At 44.3% G+C, this 18,217-nt stretch overlaps 1 protein-coding gene across 1 annotated transcript in view; it reads right to left on the reverse strand.

The window, feature by feature from the left end:
* Positions 1-5,089: 5,089 nt before the first annotated feature.
* Positions 5,090-18,217, reverse strand: part of LOC144805530 (uncharacterized) — an 81,706-nt gene continuing 68,578 nt past the window's right edge. The window contains exon 3 of the mRNA XM_078672065.1: positions 5,090-11,301. Coding sequence (XP_078528191.1) covers positions 8,713-10,107 — 1,395 coding nt within the window. The 5' untranslated portion in view covers positions 10,108-11,301 and the 3' untranslated portion in view covers positions 5,090-8,712. The remainder of the gene's footprint in view (positions 11,302-18,217) is intronic.

An 18,217-nucleotide genomic window follows, 5' to 3' on the forward strand; every position in this document is an offset into this window, starting at 1 on the left:
CGTTTTCCTGGCCCACTTACATAAAATATACTCCAAGACCCAGTCACCCACGACCCTTGAGGCTGTGGAGGCCTATCTGGCAGGAGTGGAATTGCCTAGTATAGACGCGGACAGTCAGGAAGCCCTGGGGGGCCCCTTTAGTGGGAAGGAAATAAGGGACGGCAATCACCCACCTAAAGACAGCAAAGTCCCCGGGAATGGATGGTATAGCAGCCGAACTCTATAAAGAGTACGGCGGAGTGCTGATCCCCAAACTACTAGAGATCAAAGTGGAGGCCGAGGAACGCAGAATGCTCCCGGACTTCAGGCGGGAAGCACTGATCTTGATAATCCCCAAACCTGGGAAGGGACCCCTCCTCCCCGGCTCATATAGGCCCATTCTATGCTGAATGTTGATCTTAAAATTATCAGCCAGGTGTTGGCATCTAGGCTCCTCCCCTATCTGCGGCAGCTGGTCCATGACGACCAGTCCAGGTTTATACTGGGCAGAAATATGTTGCGGAATATCCGCCGCCTGGCGGACATTATGTAATCTTTTGAGGGACGGGCCGAATAGAGCACCTTGGTTTTTCTTAGATATCGAACAGAAGTTCGATTTGATCAGGTGGGATTAACTATGGCAGGTACTGCTTAAAATGGTTCTAGGGGAGGGGTTCGTAAACTGGATTAAAATACTATATGCTCGTCCGATGGCGAGGATCCGTACTGGACGTTACGTGTCAGACACATTTCCTATAGCATGGGACGCGGCAGGGTTGCCCGCTATTCCCCTTGCTATTTGCCCTGGCAATGGAGCCGTTGGCGTGTCATCTGCACAAGATACTTGTAGGACAGGGCATACGTGTGGGGGGTTCGGAGCAAGTGGTGTCAATGTACGCCGATGATGCGTTAATATACATGAATCAACCGTCCCAGTCATTGCGGGCATTGATAACAGCACTGGCCCAATTCGCTGATGCCTCCGGGCTTTACATTTACAGAACAAAGTCACAGCTCTAGGCGATTGGAATGGAGAGCGACTGGGGGGCCAACGCCCAGTGCTGGAGCTTCCATGGGCAGAGGACAGGGTCCGATACCTAGGGATATGGGTTGGTAGGACTGAGGCAGTGTTTTATCAGCACAACATGGGGAGGATAATCCGGGGGCTGCAGGGTAGTATTACTTTTTGGAACACACTTAACCTCTCCCTGTTGGGAAAGATTGCACTAATAAAGATGGTAGTCCTGCCCCGATGTCTCCATACCATGAAAGGCTCCTTCTTTGAAATTCCACACCGGGTATTCAGGGAACTTGATGCACTGCTGGTCCAACTCTTATGAAACGGAAAGCAATGCATGGTTAGTTTAGAAGTCATGAAACGTAGTTGGGGTAAAGGGGGTTTGGAGATCCCAGACTTGGAACTTTATTATTTTGCATCGCAATTGCTACATGCCATAGCCTGGTTGGACGTGGATCCCTCCTGGGTGAGGTCCCTGCTGGCACGTACGTACGGGGACCGACAGCTCGGGGCATTGTAATGGCATGCCGTGGGGTTCACTGTGCACGCCCTCCTTTGGTACGGCTTGGGGCTGCAATTTGGAATCGATTGGTCTGTAGAATAATTCAGGAAAGACCTTTCGCTCCGGAGGCGGATTTCTGGCTGATGCCGCCCCTTGCTCACAGTGACCAGGTGATGTGATTAGAGGCCTGGAAGGGGGGGCTGCCTGATGTTGTCTGACCTCTACCCGGACGGTAAATTTATCACTTATCAGGAGGCAGTGACCACCTTTGAGTTGGGGACAGGGCAGTTTTTGCAATATGCAAAAATAGCGGCAACGGCACAGCAACTATGGCCCACATTTCTGGAAGTCCTGGGGCACACCCAAACCCCTGGTTACTATGATTGTTATGGCGGGAGGGCGAAAATGTGTTACCTCTATAGGGCATTGAGGGACAATAAAAAGAATGGTCCCCTAAAAATAGAAGAAAAATGGCAGCAGGTGTGTCCACAAGAGGTCACAACGCGAGATTGGGAAAAGATACATGGGAGTGTGCGGAAGGTGTTGGTGAGCAGCCGCTTTAAGCAAATCCAGTACAGCATAATACATATGACGTACCTCTCACCCAGGAGGTTGCACGCCATTGATGGCTCCAGAGACCCTCACTGCCCCAGATGTCGCTATGATCCGGGCGATTTTCTGCATATGGTATGGACGTGCCCAACTAGCCAGATGTATTGGGGGGTGGTTCTCAGGGATCTGACCCGGATAACGGGATGGACTGTAGCATTGGATCCACGTGCTTGTCTACTGGGATTTATTCCTGATCGTGGGTCTAGTTATAGCCAAGAGGCGTATTGCGATACACTGGTTAACTCAGCAAGGACCGCTACTGGTCAAATAGAGGAAGGATCTACGGGAGTGGGCCCTAGCAGAGGAAGGGCATATACGGAGCACCAGGAGGTATGCCAAACTGCCCGAGGTGTTAATGGCATGGGGAGCGATGATGCAGGAGATAGCAGGACAGGCATCCCTAGTCACCATAGTAGCACAGTTGAGATGTCCTCCGTGGAGGGAGGGGGCCCAGGACAGGTGATGGAGACACAGGGTGGCCCCACATGATTACTTCAATACATGGACCTTGAGTTACATAGACCCGGCAGAGGGGGGGAGGGCACTGAGGGGGGATGTTGGGATGGGGGAGGGGATGGGAGGCAGGGGAGTTTAATACAGTTGGGTTTGATTATGCATATAAAAAGACAAACCAAAGATAATGTTGAAGATAGTGGACTCTCCACGGTTGCAAACTCAGACATTATTTTTGACATGTATTCTTACTGTGATGTTCCTCACCTCGGCTGAGTTGGACGAAATGTATACAAGTTGTTTTGGATGTGAACTGCCGATTTGGCGAAAACCTAATAAAGAAATGCATTTTAAAAAAAAGCCTTGGGGTTTATTCATGCAATGCTCTCTAACAGAAAGGCTTTCCCAGATGCCAAATGCAAATGTATATAGAGATATATATTTATATGCAAGCAATAATAAAACACTTGGTAAATGCATAATACTAATGAATAAACATTCATTAGTGATATACTTAGTAATAAGTAACCTGCAGAACTGCTGCAAATTAACTCAAATTTAAAAAACGAATAAATAATTACATAACCACAATTGTGTGACTTGGATGCCAATTATTTCTCAATATAGCCCTTGTTTGTGATTCTGTTGTAGTTCTTACATCATTCTCAATATTAAAGAAGATAAAAGCCTGGGTTCTCTGGTCACAGAGGCTCATTTACATACGGGAGCACGAGCCCAATCAAAAAGCACAATGGCAACCTTTTCAGCTGGGAAGTTTGCTTCCTGGTATCAGCCTGCTTTGTTCCCATAGTGCGGACAACAAAGGTAAATGTGTCTTGCACTAAAGTGTTCTTGGCTTTCCTATAGTAAAGTGTCTTGAACAGTAAGGCCACGCTCGAAGGTAAAGCAAAACAGTGGAAGTCACACATTTCAATACAGTGTCTTATAAAGAGACATGGGGCTTCCTGAGTCAAACCAAGTTTATACCAACAAGAATATTTGATAATTACAAGAAGCAAAATCAAAAACAGGTCCATGATTTAAGGATTAATGATTAGCAAAAACTGATCTAAAAAAAAAAAAAAAAAGACGCTCAGTCATGTATTCAAATGCACAAAAAAGGTAAAGTAATAAATAAAAAAAAAAAAGATCCACTGAAACAATGTTGAAGCAACTTAAAAAAAAAGGTACAAGCTGTCCTCGAAGGGGAACTGTTAAGTCTAGTCTCCGGTGATGAATAACACTGGAATTTGATGCAAGGTTTTGGGCAGAACCAGTCAGAGAAGGTGACGAGATGCACTGAACTGGCATTAAGTGCAAAATAGTCACAAAGAAGAGTTGATTCATCAAGTCAAACCTAAATCTTGGCCATCAAAATGCGTCAAACATCAGGCAATTAAAACAGATGCAAAGCGTTCAGGTTTTCCATATTATGGAGATGGTTCAAGGTTGATGATCTAGACCAACGCACAGAACGTGGTGTGAGAAAAAGTAGCATATGGGAGCTCATACGGACAGTACAAACATGAAACTTGTGACAGCCAAGCTATACCACAGCAGGTTCGAAGGATGATCAGCAATTCAACTCATATCTCAATTATTCAAGTGGAAAGGTGGAATACCAATAAAGGCAGATCAAGGTGGAGGGATCTCAGGTTTTGGGCTCTTGGTGCCTACACTGTAGCCGTACAGTGAGGAAAAACAACTGTTCATCGTATAAAAATGTACATGAATATTAAGATCTCAGGACCATTCAGCAGCAAAGTCTATTTCAGTGCCTATGAGGTGGTAAACATAACAAAATCAGGTGAACGGTCGAGTAGGGAAAATATAAAAACAAGTCATGATAACACGGTTAACAACAAGGAGAAATAACCCGATCCTACTACTGCAGTATCGAATCACTGTTACAAGAGGCTCTCAGGAGGCTGAGTGATGTGGCAAGTCCAGGAAAATGACTTCAAGATATTTGTTGCCGCTCCTCCGTCAAACACATTGGACGAGTGCTCTGGTGTTCGCGCAGGATCCTCCCTTTCACTCTAACAGCCCAAGTAACCGCATCCACTTTATCTTTACTACAAAAATTAAACACTCGTCGAGATGGACACCTTGAGGGCTATTCACAAAGGTATCTTACACCTGTGAGTACTCTGCACATGCATGGATGCTCTCTGAGACTTACTGTGCTACTTTTAGCTATCCAACATTACGAGCGTAAACACACTAAAACATGTAGAACTGCGCGTCTCTACGCCATTAAACTGAGGTGGGGCAAAATTTACCAAATGTAACTTATTACACCTAAAGTTGAGCAATAGAAAGTGCAGCCCCACACATAGCCAGTCAACGGTAATACAAAACTCTCCCTTGGAAAATACTGGAGACAGAGACTTAAAAATAGAACCCAATAGGAAATTAAGATGAATTAAAAGGATTTATTTAGCCTGCATACAAATTAAATTTTGTTTTACAAAATAACAAAAATAATTTCTTCATGATAATTTTTTTTTTTTTTTTGTGTAAAACGTTTATTAGAGCTTGGCATAGTTACACAGCGTCACGCCGACATCCCTGAGGCTGGCCGCTATCAAATCGTATGACATCATGTTCTAGGCGTCGTAGCAACCTTTACACAAATGCAATATCATTAGTTACGGTTTAGATATGTCGACAGTGAGCATATGCAACAGTAGTAGAGCAATGTGTCTTACATTTTCTCGGGTTAATAGACATGCAGCATACTATAGGAGGAGGTGGAAGAAGAAGCAGTACAAGTATATATGCACTATAGGTCAAAAAGAAAGCAAACAGTGCAAATCAAGCGATGTCTACAATCCCTCTTTTTCCCCCTCTCCCAAAAAAACAGCAACAAAAACACCAACTCTGGTGCAGAGGAAGAGCATCAAACGGGCAGAATGACCACGGTGTGGAGGGATCAGTGTCTCCGGGCAAGGTGCTAAACATCGCATGTGCAGGCAGCAGCAGAGACCACGTCAGAAAGGGGGACCATGACAGTTGAAAGGAAAGGGAGGAGCGGAGACACAATTGGGGGCCAGTAGGCCACGGCAGAATTACAGCAAGGCAGTTAGAGTCATAGGCACATAGACACAAGCAAGGCTCAACTACCTCCATCAGGCATTCGCGTAGAACAGCTACGCCTCAGGTCATACCACCGCAGGAGAGCACAATTACATGACAAAAGGTGTCAACCCATATCATCAGACACTTCTCCCGGCAGCGACTGCGCGGAGTCAGGGGAGACTGCACGCTCCCGTGACCACTGTGTGAAAGGCTCCCAGATGTCTCTAGGACGGGAAGCGGTAGGCATCGTTTCCCAGTAGTGCTCGAGCTGTGTGTTGCCGTATGTCACATCCTGTACCCATGCAGTAAATGTAGGCAATGCACGACGACCCCAGTGCACCGCTACCTGTCTCTTGTCATGATAAAAAATTTAAACTTTTAATTTAAAAAATATTATAACTATTAAGAAAATAATTAGAAATAATTATATACATAACTCTTTGTAAGGCAGTGTCCTCTCTAAACAGATATGTGTATGGCAATTTAGATATTCTGAGTACATAACAAAAAAAACACAATTTCATTTTCCATGTGATTTTTTACAAAAAATCTTTAAAGACATTTTTATTTAACGCATTTAAAATTAATTAAATATCTAATTAAAATACAAATTACAAATATTGTAGCATTTTTCATTTTGTTCTACATTTGAAGTTCATAAAATAAATTTACATTGATATTAAACAAAAATATTTCATTTTTTTCAAGTTTAATAAACTTTTTTAATTTGTCCTATGTTTTTACAGAGAGAGCTCCACCCAAGTGTAATATATTAATGTGTATCTTTTCTTCAGCTTGAATTAAAAGTTTCACACATAAAGTAACATTTCCATTATGTATTAAGAACTATTAAATGAGTTGTAGAGCGATAATGATAATAAATGTAATTATACTTTACGAGGAGCAGAAAGGAATGGGAACATGGCTGCAGGTTGATGTCGGTCGCAGGGAGCTCCAGGGATTCATCCGGCTTGTCTCAGACATTCCACTATCTACTACTGGAGACCTACCCACATTACCCTTCTCTAGACCGTTCTCCCACCAGATCTTCACCTCTTCCTGGCCCACAAACTCTTAAAGGCTGTTGTTAACTTAATTTTTCTGATTAATTCATCTGCATCCTCTCCCCTCTCTAAGACTGTGCATCTCATTATTCCATATAACCTTCAACTTGGCGAGGAATTTAAACGTAACAGAGGCTCCCAGAGCTCTTAGCACCTCCATTTTCAGGCCCACATTAAGCCTTACTCGATTTCCAGATCCCCTGCTTTGCTTTTCAGTTTAAAAAGCTTCGATCTTTAGCTAGGACGCTCAATCAGTCGCAGCTGAACCATATATATTCTGCTATGTTGACATCCCTGAGTGCTGAGAATCTTTTTATATAATTTGGAGAGCCTACATTTTCTAAGTAAGTAAGGGAGTAAAGTCCATTTGGCAGCACTCAAGGATAGGGTACACTGAATGAAGGCTCCGGGGATCCACTGCTATACAGACTCAGCTCCCATTTAGGACTTTCCTGGGACTCCTTCGTGGTTGAGGGATGAACTCAGTCTCCAACTACAAAAGGTAAACTCTAGTACCCGGAGGGATCTGGAAGTCGAGACACATCTTTATTGCAGGGTAGGACCTCCATTTGTTAACGATAAGGGAAATCTCAAAGTTTAAATATCTGCAGCTTTTTTCACGGTGGTCAGCTCAGAGACTAACAAAAATAGAGCCCTGGGAACACAAAACACTCTTCAATGCGGATAAATGGATTAAAAAGGAAGTATCTTTGTGGTACTGGGACAGGATAGCTGCAGAGGACAAGAAGAATATAGACCCACACCGAATATGGGAGAAAGACCTGTTGCAGTTGGCTGTGGAAGACCTCTGGAAGTATCTAGAAATCTTCTTGATAAAACAGTAAAGTCTACACGGCTGAAGCAAAACCATCTCTTCACTCGCGTACTCTCAAGTATCCCCAGGTTGGAAGAGATGCAATATGACGGAAGCAGACAACAAGCATAAGTTCATGGATTGTCCTATGCTGAAACGTTACTGGAATGACTAGGTGACTATGTAGAGGAACTCACGGGCTGTGAAGTAAGGATAAGACACTCTCTGATATCCCTTGGTGTAGACTTGGCATTGATTAACCTCAATGAGCACCAAATCATTTCTCTGGTTCTGCTGTCTGAACTAGACTGGATTAAGTCAGTAAGGTGTAAGAGTCAACTAGACCTAGCGTATAACAATAAAGAAGCTTAAAAGCATAGGTCTCCTTTTGTAACCTAGCAAGCAAATCCTATTAGTTCAATGATTACACCATAACTTTGCTGAGTTGATGCTGGACTGTATTGTGTATAATACTATTCAGCAAGACACGCAGTCACATCTACAGTAAGGAGTTTCTCAGTCCATCGACTAGGTTAACTAGTGACTGACGGTGGAATGAGTACAAAAAAGATAATTTATAGTTTTCTAAAAATGAAAGTTATATGAGTGAATAATTTTTACAAAATCTCAAAATAATAAAATGCTTTCTTTTTAACTATTTTTTGCCATTCAATTCCATTTATTTAGATTTTTATCTACTTTACAATATTTAATGTCAGATTAGTTCCTATGGGATTTTATTTGACGTCCCTACCTCCATTATTATTTAGGGAGGGTGTTGCAGTTCCAACAGAAACATGTGTCGGCTGCCGGTCCAACCATGTGGAAGGATTACTGTATCAAGCTTTCCATCATTAAAACATATGTCATCTGTTTCAAAACATATGATCTAAATGCGTTTGATTTATATATTTACTCTATTGAACAACAAGCAATGACATTTTGAATTTCTCTATGAAACTCACTGTTTGTAGATACATCAAATAAAAAATCTTTTTGTATGAATCAAATTAAACTGACTTGAGTGCCGAGGTTTATCTATTATCTTTGACATTGCCACTGGGCTCTTTGAGAACAGTGGATAACACCTTAGGGAGTGGGGTGAAAATCTATAAACTTGAGGGGCACCAATACTGTGACTTAATATCTAATGCACTTAGAGAGTGATGTGCTGCCAGCAGGACCACCACTACCATTTGTAAATATTGTGTGTTTTCTTATGTTGAGTGAGATTACTTTTCTGACTGAAGCTACTCTGGCATTCAGTGCACTGATAAGGTCTTTCACCAGTGTGTGTTCTCTCATGTTGAGCAAGACTTGATTCCCGGTTGAAGCTTTTCTGGCATTCAGAGCACTGATAAGGTTTTTCCCCAGTGTGGATTCTCTGGTGTTGAATGAGATTGACCTTACAAACAAAGCTTTTTTGGCACTCTGAGCACGGATAAGGTTTGTCCTCTGTGTGTGTTTTCTTATGTTCAGTGAGATTTCTTTTCTGACTGAACATTTTCTGGCATTCGGTGCACTGATAAGGTCTTTCACCAGTGTGAGCTCTCTCATGTTTAATGAGACTGGCCTTACAACTAAACCGTTTTGGGCACTTTGAGCACTGAAAAGGTTTGTACCCAGTGTGTGTTATCTCATGCCGAGTGAGATAACTTTTCCAAATGAAGCTTTTCATGCATTCAGAGCACTGATAAGGTTTTTGCCCAGTGTGGATTTTTTCATGTTTAATGAGTCTGCCCTTACAACTGAAACTTTTTGGGCACTTTGAGCACTGATAAGGTTTGTACCCAGTGTGTGTTTTCTCATGTTCAGTGAGATTACCTTTCTGACTGTAGCTTTTCTGGCATTCGGTGCACTTATAAGGTCTTTCACCAGTGTGTGTTCTCTCATGTTGAGCAAGACTTGATTCCCGGTTGAAGCTTATGTGGCATTCAGAGCACTGATAAGGTTTTTGCCCAGTGTGGATTCTCTCATGTCGATTGAGATTTCCTTTACAACGGAAACGTTTTTGGCATTCTGAGCACTGATAAGGTTTGTAGCCAGTGTGTGTTATCTTATGTTGAGTGAGATGACTATTATGACTGAAGCTTTTCAGGCATTCAGAGCACTGATAAGGTTTTAGTCCAGTGTGTGTTCTTTCATGTTGAATGAGGCAGTCTTTCCGACTAAAGCTTTTCTGGCACTCTGAGCACTGATAAAGATTTAGCCCAGTGTGGATTTTCTCATGAGAAATTAGACTGTCCTGACGACTGAAGCTTATTTGGCACTCTGAGCACTGATAAGGTTTGTACCCACTGTGAATCCATTCATGTCGTGTGAGACTACTTTTCTTATTGAAGCTTTTCTGGCACTCCGTGCACTGATATGGTTTTACCCCAGTGTGGATTGTCACATGTTGAATGAGAGAGGATTTTTGAGTAAAGCATTTCTGGCATTCAGGACACTGATAAGGTTTTTGTCCAGTGTCAGTTCTCTCGTGTTTAGTGGGGTGGGATTGATAACTAAAGCTGTTCTCAAATCCATTACTCCTATTCGCGTTATGGGAATTTTCATGTTGGGTTTGCTCCTGGACACCGGCCATGTTAAGACTGTATCTGATTCCAGAGTTTGTACTCGTTTATGCTACACTCAGCATTAACTTCTAAAATACACGGCAGATGCTCTTCTTAACATTTGTATTTAACTAATTATATCTTTTATCTGGAGACTATTTTCCTACTTTTAAAGGCAGCCTGTCTAACCTGTTTTATAAACATTCACTGAGGAGCCCCTTGAATTTAGTGAGATGGGTTCATTTTCTCCAAGTTATGCCCGAGTGAGTTCTATCAAGTTGAATTAACTCATTTTGTGACTCCGGTTTATCAGATTCGATTTAGAAGTTTTAAAATAACTGATAAGGTCTTTGGGGTTTAGTTTTTGCCGTTAAAGTATATTTGTTCATACAAGTAATGACAGGTGATTAGGGCATGCCAGTGTGGTTTTATGAATTATCAATACATAGCACTGGCCTCTTTTAAACTTTGTGCAGGTACATTCTTTGCCACTCTAGTGGCTAGGGCAAGTACATGATCAACTTTGGTAGTCCGAGCCACTTTGAAAATACTCTGATCAACCCAAGAGACAGAGTTGATGGGGGATAATGTTTCGATATTGGAGATGATAATCCAGCGTCTTTGCTGTAATGAGAAAGAGCATTTACAATTTGTTTTTTTCTTAACAATGTCTTCTCTCTAACAATCACTTGAGACGTAGACAAAAGCTCGTTCTTTTAAACTGCAGTTATTTGTCGTTCTGACAATTCTGTCACATCACATGCACAAATACTGTTTTTTTAGGAGGGGTTTGGGTCTCCAGGGCATTTCTCATAAACCATCAGACAGAATTTTCAACACTGATTATTCTCAAATGCACTGTGTGGGTATCCAATGTAGCAAATGTTCTTTGTCCAACCAATCTTGAAATGTTTCTTTTAAGTGAAAATATTTTTACAATTAGTAGATGCAGACTTTCAATTTACTCTCGAGTTCCATTCATACTTCAGAGAGTCCTCAATCTCAGTAAATGACTCTTCGTAAACATTTACAGTAATTTCTTTAAATATTTGACAAATTTCACATTCAGCAGTTTCTTCCGCTCCAAATTCATCAACATTCCTGGCACATATAATATGTTTCTCCTCTAGAGCTCGAGGATGTTTTAACTTTCCTTGAAATAATCCTTTTTATTGTGTTTCACTAAATTAAAACCTTCTTTTTTCTGTTCATGCTTCAGTCACCTGGAGAAATAGAATTTGATATTGTAAATCAACATAAAGAACAAATATTTATGACTTTGTACTTTGCAGAAAGAAGGCATATATAGAAGCAAGATAGGCAATCAGTTTGAGTTGCATTTCTAATAGTGGTGAAACAGCTCGGGGACACTGTGTAGAAAGGGAGCTTGGAACCACTGGAACTCAAGGTTGTGAAAGCAAAACAAGTGAATCTTTAGGAACGAATCACAAGTTAGACATGTATTACACTTATTATCACACGCAGCCAATATATTTGTAATACTTTTAATGAATTATCAGATGCTATTTATTCCACTGCACACTAGGAGTGGGTGGAGGGCCGGGCTGGCTCCAGCAATTGTGCTATCTGCCCTTTGACCTTTGCTGACAGTGAGGAATCTTACTGTATTAAACCGGCAGGCAATTAAAAAAAAGGAAACCCGGACGGCAACCTCTAATTGGTGTCACACCAGAAAAGTGGTATAAGCGAAATTAGATCAGGGCGGATTAGACAGGTGGCCCCGCTACAAAAATCACACAAACTAAAAAGTCACAAAAAAAGTCAACTACAACAAGGGGGACATCAACAAGATCCCAAGGGATAGGAAACCATCCCAGCCCAATACTTCCTCCACTGGAAACCAATTTTGGAAAAGCGAAAAGGTCGGAACGAGAAATAAATACATTTTTTTTCTGAAAGACCTGGCAGCAGCAATCTTATCGGAAACAGGAAGCACAAGCATTTACAATGCAATGGTTTTGCCTTTGTTAAAGTTAGAGCTATTGGCATTGCTCTTGACATTATTTTTATTTATGGTTTTTTTAACATATTTGTATTTTGTATTTGTGGTGGTATTTATAGAGCGCAACGGTCGCTCCGAAAGGAGCATCTTGGCGCTGACAAATCCCGGTAGATGATCACATTCAGTAGTAGGGGGAAAAAGAAGTTATATGGCGGCTTTGACGTAATCATCCTTAAGGCTGAAGATCCAGGTTTTGAGCAATTTTCTAAAAGGTTTTTCGTGGGTTACGAATCTTAGGTTTTTGGGCATGAGGTTCCAGGCTTTTGAGGCCAAGTGGTGTAAGGTTTTGCCACCTTTAGTCTTCAGATTGAACTTGGCAGGGAGGATGAGGTTGTCGTGGGAGGAACGAAGGGATCTAGACGGGTTGTAGTGGGGGAAGCGTTTGGTAAGGTATCGTGGGCCAGAGCTATTGAAAGCCCGGAAGGCGACCAGCAGCATCTTGAAAAATATTCTCTTAGGAAGGCGAAGCCAATGCAGAGATTTAAGAGCGGCGGAGATGGACGATTTCCTGGGCAGCTTTAGGACGAGTCGGGCTGCAGTATGGAGGATACTTTGGAGTTTGTTAAGTGTGGACTTTTTGGCTCCAGCAAGGAGACCATTGCAGTAATCCAAGCGTGAGACAATTAGGGCTACCGTCACCGTTTTTCTGGAGTCAAGAGGTAGAAAGTCGAAGAATTTCTTCAAGGACTTGATGATACCAAAACAACGGCCCGCTACGGTCCTGACGTGGTGGTCAAAGGAAAGATCACTGTCAAATAGGATGCCGAGGTTCTTTGCAGTGGTTACGGTCTTGGGGGGGGGGCAACGGAGTTGTCTGGCCACCAGAGGGCTGGGCAGAAGGTGGTATTTTTTCCCATGGGAAGGATCTCCGTTTTGCTGGAGTTGCATTTGAGGTGATTTAAGTCCATCCAATGGAAGATGGCTGTTAGGCAGTTTTTGAGGTTGAGCTCTGCAATCGTGGAGTTCTTCTCCAAAGGTACAATAAGTTGGGTGTCATCGGCATACGATGTTACAGGTATGCCGAAAGACTTGATGAGGGATATGAGTGGAATGAGGTAAACATTGAAGAGGAGGGGGCTTAAGATGGAGCCCTGGGGGACCCCTGAGGAGACTCTCTTCTCGTTGGAGTGAAAAGGACCGAGAGCGATGGTTTGGGACCTGTCGGTTAAAAAGGATTTTATCCAGGCCAGAGCCACATCACAAATACCTATGTCTCCCAGTCTGTTGAGCAGAATGGTATGAGAGATGGTGTCGAATGCCGCAGTAAGATCTAAAAGGATGAGGACAACGTTCCTTTTCTGGTCTTGGAGCATTTTAATCGAGTCAGTGAGCTCGATCAAAGCCGTTTCAGTGGAGTGATTGGGGCGAAAACCAGATTGTTGCGGGTGTAGTATGTTGTGGGTTTCAAGATACTGTTTTAGTTCCCTGTATACCATATGCTCTGTAATTTTACCTAAGGCCGGAAGAAGTGAGATTGGCCGAAGGTTGGTTAGATCTGTTGGGGGTTTGTTAGCTTTTTTCGTCAGGGGTTTAACTATTCCCTGTTTCCACAAGCGAGGGACTCGGCCCGTACTTAGGGAGGAGTTGACTATTTTATTGATTATTGGGTTGACCACATCAATGAGTTGGTGCAAAATTTTTGGGGGACCGGGGTCAGAGGGCGACCCGGATTTGCAAGCCAAGATAACCTCTCTGGTTAGGTCTAGGGTGACCGGCGAGAATTCTTTTAGAGTAAACTCAGGGGATGCAATCGGAGGGTGAGCCCGTGAGAGTTGGCTAGCTTGGGTGGATGGAAAGTCCTTTTGAATAGCTTCAATTTTTTCCTCAAAGTAATCAGCTATTTTGTTGCATAGCTCTTGGGATGGGGGTATTTCAATTTGTAGAGATTTGGGCTGGGTAAACGATTTCACTATGGAAAAAAGTGTTTTCTGTTTTTGGTTGGAGTCATTAATGGCTTTAATGTAGAAGGATTTTTTAGCTGATTTTATGACGGAGTGGTAGTCTTTCCTTAGAAGAATGTATGATAGACGGTCAGTAGTATCATACGTTCTGCGTTCAGCCTTTCTGCAGGAGAGACGCGCAGCGGCTACATTGGGAGTAAACCAGGGGGTGTTTGATTTGAGTTTTTTGTCTGGTCTACGGAAGCGATTGGAGGGGGTCCGTGCACTGATTTCTTGAGTGATCCATCCGTGAAAGAGGTTAGCGTCGGAATCGACGTCACCGGTGAGGATGGGGACATGGGATTGAGGGATAGGGTCGAGTTCGAAAGCTTCTTGTATTTTTTTCCAGTTTACGAAGTTGTCCGGGAGCGAGTTGGATTTGCTGGACGAAAGTGGGCGGGAAGTTTTAATGTGGAAAGGGATCAGGCAGTGATCCGTCCAAATTTGAGGGACCGGGGGAAGGGTAGTGAGGGCGGGAAGATTGGAGCACACACCGTCGAGTGTATGTCCAAGGGCGTGAGTGGGCAAAGACACGTTTTGCTGAAGGTTAAAAATATCTAGAGTCTGTAAGAAGTTTATGGCCTGTTGGTCAGAGTTGGATTCAAGGTGAAGGTTAAAATCACCGAGCAGCGTGAAGTGGGGGTATCTAAGCAGAAGGTGACCCAAAGTATCGGTAAGTGAATCTAGAAAATCGGAGGGGCTACCCGGTGGACGGTAGATAAGCCCACCTGAGAAGGACAAGGAATCATTAAGTTTTATTGAAAAACCGAGTCCTTCAATGTCTTTCAGGGGGTCTAGGTTGAAGGTATGACAGGAAAAGCTGTTTTTCAATATTAATGCTACTCCTCCACCTCTCCCTTTCGGTCTATCCTGTCTAAAGATGGAGAAGCCTTGGGGGAGGGCGATTGCTAAATCCGGATTGCTATTTTCGGTAAGCCAGGTTTCCGTTATCAGGAGGCATTCGAGATCAAGGTCAAGGATTAAGTCTCTTATGTCTTGGCTGTGTTTGCACATGAAGTGTGCGTTTATCAATCCACCTTTGAAGTGCGGGAGGTTATTCCTGTGGGGGGGAGTGGGGGGTGGTGAAAGAGCTGGGGAAACAGAGAGAGACCATTGGCAGGTACTACAGCGGAATGTGTCCGTGAGATATGCCAGATTGAGCTTGCAGGAGCAGCAGTTCTTACCGCGTAGTCGATGGAGGTCGCTGGATGTATAACTGCTACGGGATGTAATTTGGGCAGGGTTTCCAGCGCTAGTCGCGGTCTTGGCGTGGACGGGCGCAGACGGGCTTGCCTTAGGCGTGCCTTCGGCGCGCAAATGGCGCTCCCGCTGCGCTCGTCCGCTGCGCTCGTCCGCTGCGCTTCCTGTGCATGCACATATTTAACCCAGAGGGGTGTGTGGCCTAAAGTGGGCGTGGTCAGCGTGCACGCCTGGGCTGATGGCGGCCGCTGAAATTGATGAAAAACGCGACAGCGTTCAGGTCGGCTGTGCGCTGAGAGGGGAGCAGTTCCTGGTGGTGGCGCTAAGTTTAAAAGATACAAGGTAAGTGACACCACACAAATAGTAAAATAGAATTAGATTTTTCAGCTTCAATTCAACTTAGTTAAAAAATGCGTTCGTACCACCAGCTCCCGGCTTTCCGCCTCAGGAACTGGGTAAGGAAATGTACAGAGGCGCTAGAAATCAGCGCTTTTGTAGAGCGATCGGGGGGCGTGGCCTAAAGTGGGCGTGGTCAGCGTGCACGCCTGGGCTGATGGCGGCCGCTGAAATTGATGAAAAACGCGACAGCGTTCAGGTCGGCTGTGCGCTGAGAGGGGAGCAGTTCCTGGTGGTGGCGCTAAGTTTAAAAGATACAAGGTAAGTGACACCACACAAATAGTAAAATAGAATTAGATTTTTCAGCTTCAATTCAACTTAGTTAAAAAATGCGTTCGTACCACCAGCTCCCGGCTTTCCGCCTCAGGAACTGGGTAAGGAAATGTACAGAGGCGCTAGAAATCAGCGCTTTTGTAGAGCGATCGGGGGGCGTGGCCTAAAGTGGGCGTGGTCAGCGTGCATGCCTGGGCTGATGGCGGCCGCTGAAATTGATGAAAAATGCGACAGCGTTCAGGTCGGCTGTGCGCTGAGAGGGGAGCAGTTCCTGGTGGTGGCGCTAAGTTTAAAAGATACAAGGTAAGTGACACCACACAAATAGTAAAATAGAATTTGATTTTTCAGCTTCAATTCAACTTAGTTAAAAAATGCGTTCGTACCACCAGCTCCCGGCTTTCCGCCTCAGGCCTCAATGCCACTAGCTTTATCTCTCGCAAATGACACACACAAACACCCATAGAGAGCCCCCCCAAACACACACAGAGCCCCCCCACACACACACCCACACAGAGCCCCCCACACACACACAAAGCCCCCCACACACACAGCCACACAAAGCCCCCCACACACACCCACACAGAGCCCTCCACACACACCCACACAGAGCCCCCCCACACACCTTCTGGCCCATTATCTTTTCTCCTCATCAAAATAACTGCCACGCCCCTTTCTTTGTTCTGAAAATGTGCCTACATGTAAGAGTGCAAGAGGCTAAAATGTGAATGCACTTGTGTTTAAGAGATCCATGGAACTTCAGTTCTAATTGATATCTTGATGCCGGTAAGCAGAAATGTCAGCAATAGATGTTGGCATTCTTTACATGCTTTTCACTTGTCGCCGTAAAGCTCTACTTTCGCCTCTATTATAATGTTTCACCTTGAAAACACAGTGGCACTCTTCGAGTTGGTGGCACCCAGTAGAACACAGGAGCAAGGACTTCACACTACCTAAAATACATGGACGAGCTACAAATGATCACGTTCGCTGTCCCATGATAGCTACAGCACAACAGCTAAATAAATGGCATTGTCATTTACAATGTCAATAGCTTAATCTCTCGCAAATGCCACCCACATACACCCACACAGAGCCCCTCCACACAGAGCACCCCCCACAGACACAGGGCCCCCCACACAGAGCCCCCCACACACAGCTCCCCACACACAGCCACACAGAGCCCCCACACACACTGCGAGCCCCCCCACACACCCACACAGAGTCCTCCACACACCCACACAGAGCCCCCCACACAGAGCCCTCCACACACCCACACAGAGCCCCTCACAGAGAGCCCTCCACACACCCACAGAGAGCCCTCCACACACCCACACAGAGCCCCCCACACACCCACACAGAGCCCCCCCACACACTGCGAGCCCCCTCCAGGCAAAACCTAAAAAATGCAAGTCCCAAATATTCATGGATTTACCACAAACATAGCACCTTTACGCAGGACCAGAAGCAATTACACCATGAGGCATTTAAAAGTTTCAGTACATTAGTTATTCAGTTGCCATGAAATAATGCTTTAGGCCCTGGAACACCAATGGTAAACACACGTAGCCGCCTGTCTCAGTCCCTGTGTTTTTATCTATTTATTTATGCAACTTTATATAGCGCGGACTTTACCCGAAGGTGTCAGAGCGCTTCACAGAAGTACCAATAATGAAATGAATGTGTGGTGACTTGTGGTGACATCGAGTTGCATCACTAGCCTGTGACATACGAGAAGGTCGTGTTTTTCAGCTGGCAAATGACGGAAGTAGAGTGCCCCATAGGGTCTGCTTCAGTGTTCATTGTTGGCTTTACCGGGGAATGCCCTGGCACTCTTCAAGCACTGCTCTTCATGCACACTCTCGTCCTTCAATTCCCTCCCCTAGTACTCTTCCCACACGGTCTCCTCCTCTTACACTACACTCTTCCCACCCGTCCCTCGCCCTTCGTCTGTTGTGAAGAAGATTGTCTATTGAGCAAGTGCTTGCTTGACTGTTTGTTTTTTTTGCTTTTAATTCGAGTAGCCTTTTTTCGCATTCAGTTGGGCCAGACTAGAAGCGATTTTGAGGAACCTTTAGTGGCCCCAACCCAAACATCACTCTCTTTAGTTAAGCTTAAAGGGCACTTTTGTCTGACACGAAACACGCTTTCCTCTCCCTTCCACTGAAGCAGCTGCAGTTCGCCGTGAGTAACTAATCTTGGAGTCAGAGTAAAATGTGGTTCCTGGCTTTATCCCAATACAGGGTAATGTGGCGCATCGTCCATCGGCATAGAGTGAAGTTTCTTACCTGTTGGAAAGGGAGAGGAGTT

This window comes from Lissotriton helveticus, assembly GCF_964261635.1.
Source record: "Lissotriton helveticus chromosome 1_1 unlocalized genomic scaffold, aLisHel1.1 SUPER_1_unloc_13, whole genome shotgun sequence".
Taxonomy (NCBI): Eukaryota; Metazoa; Chordata; class Amphibia; order Caudata; family Salamandridae; genus Lissotriton; species Lissotriton helveticus.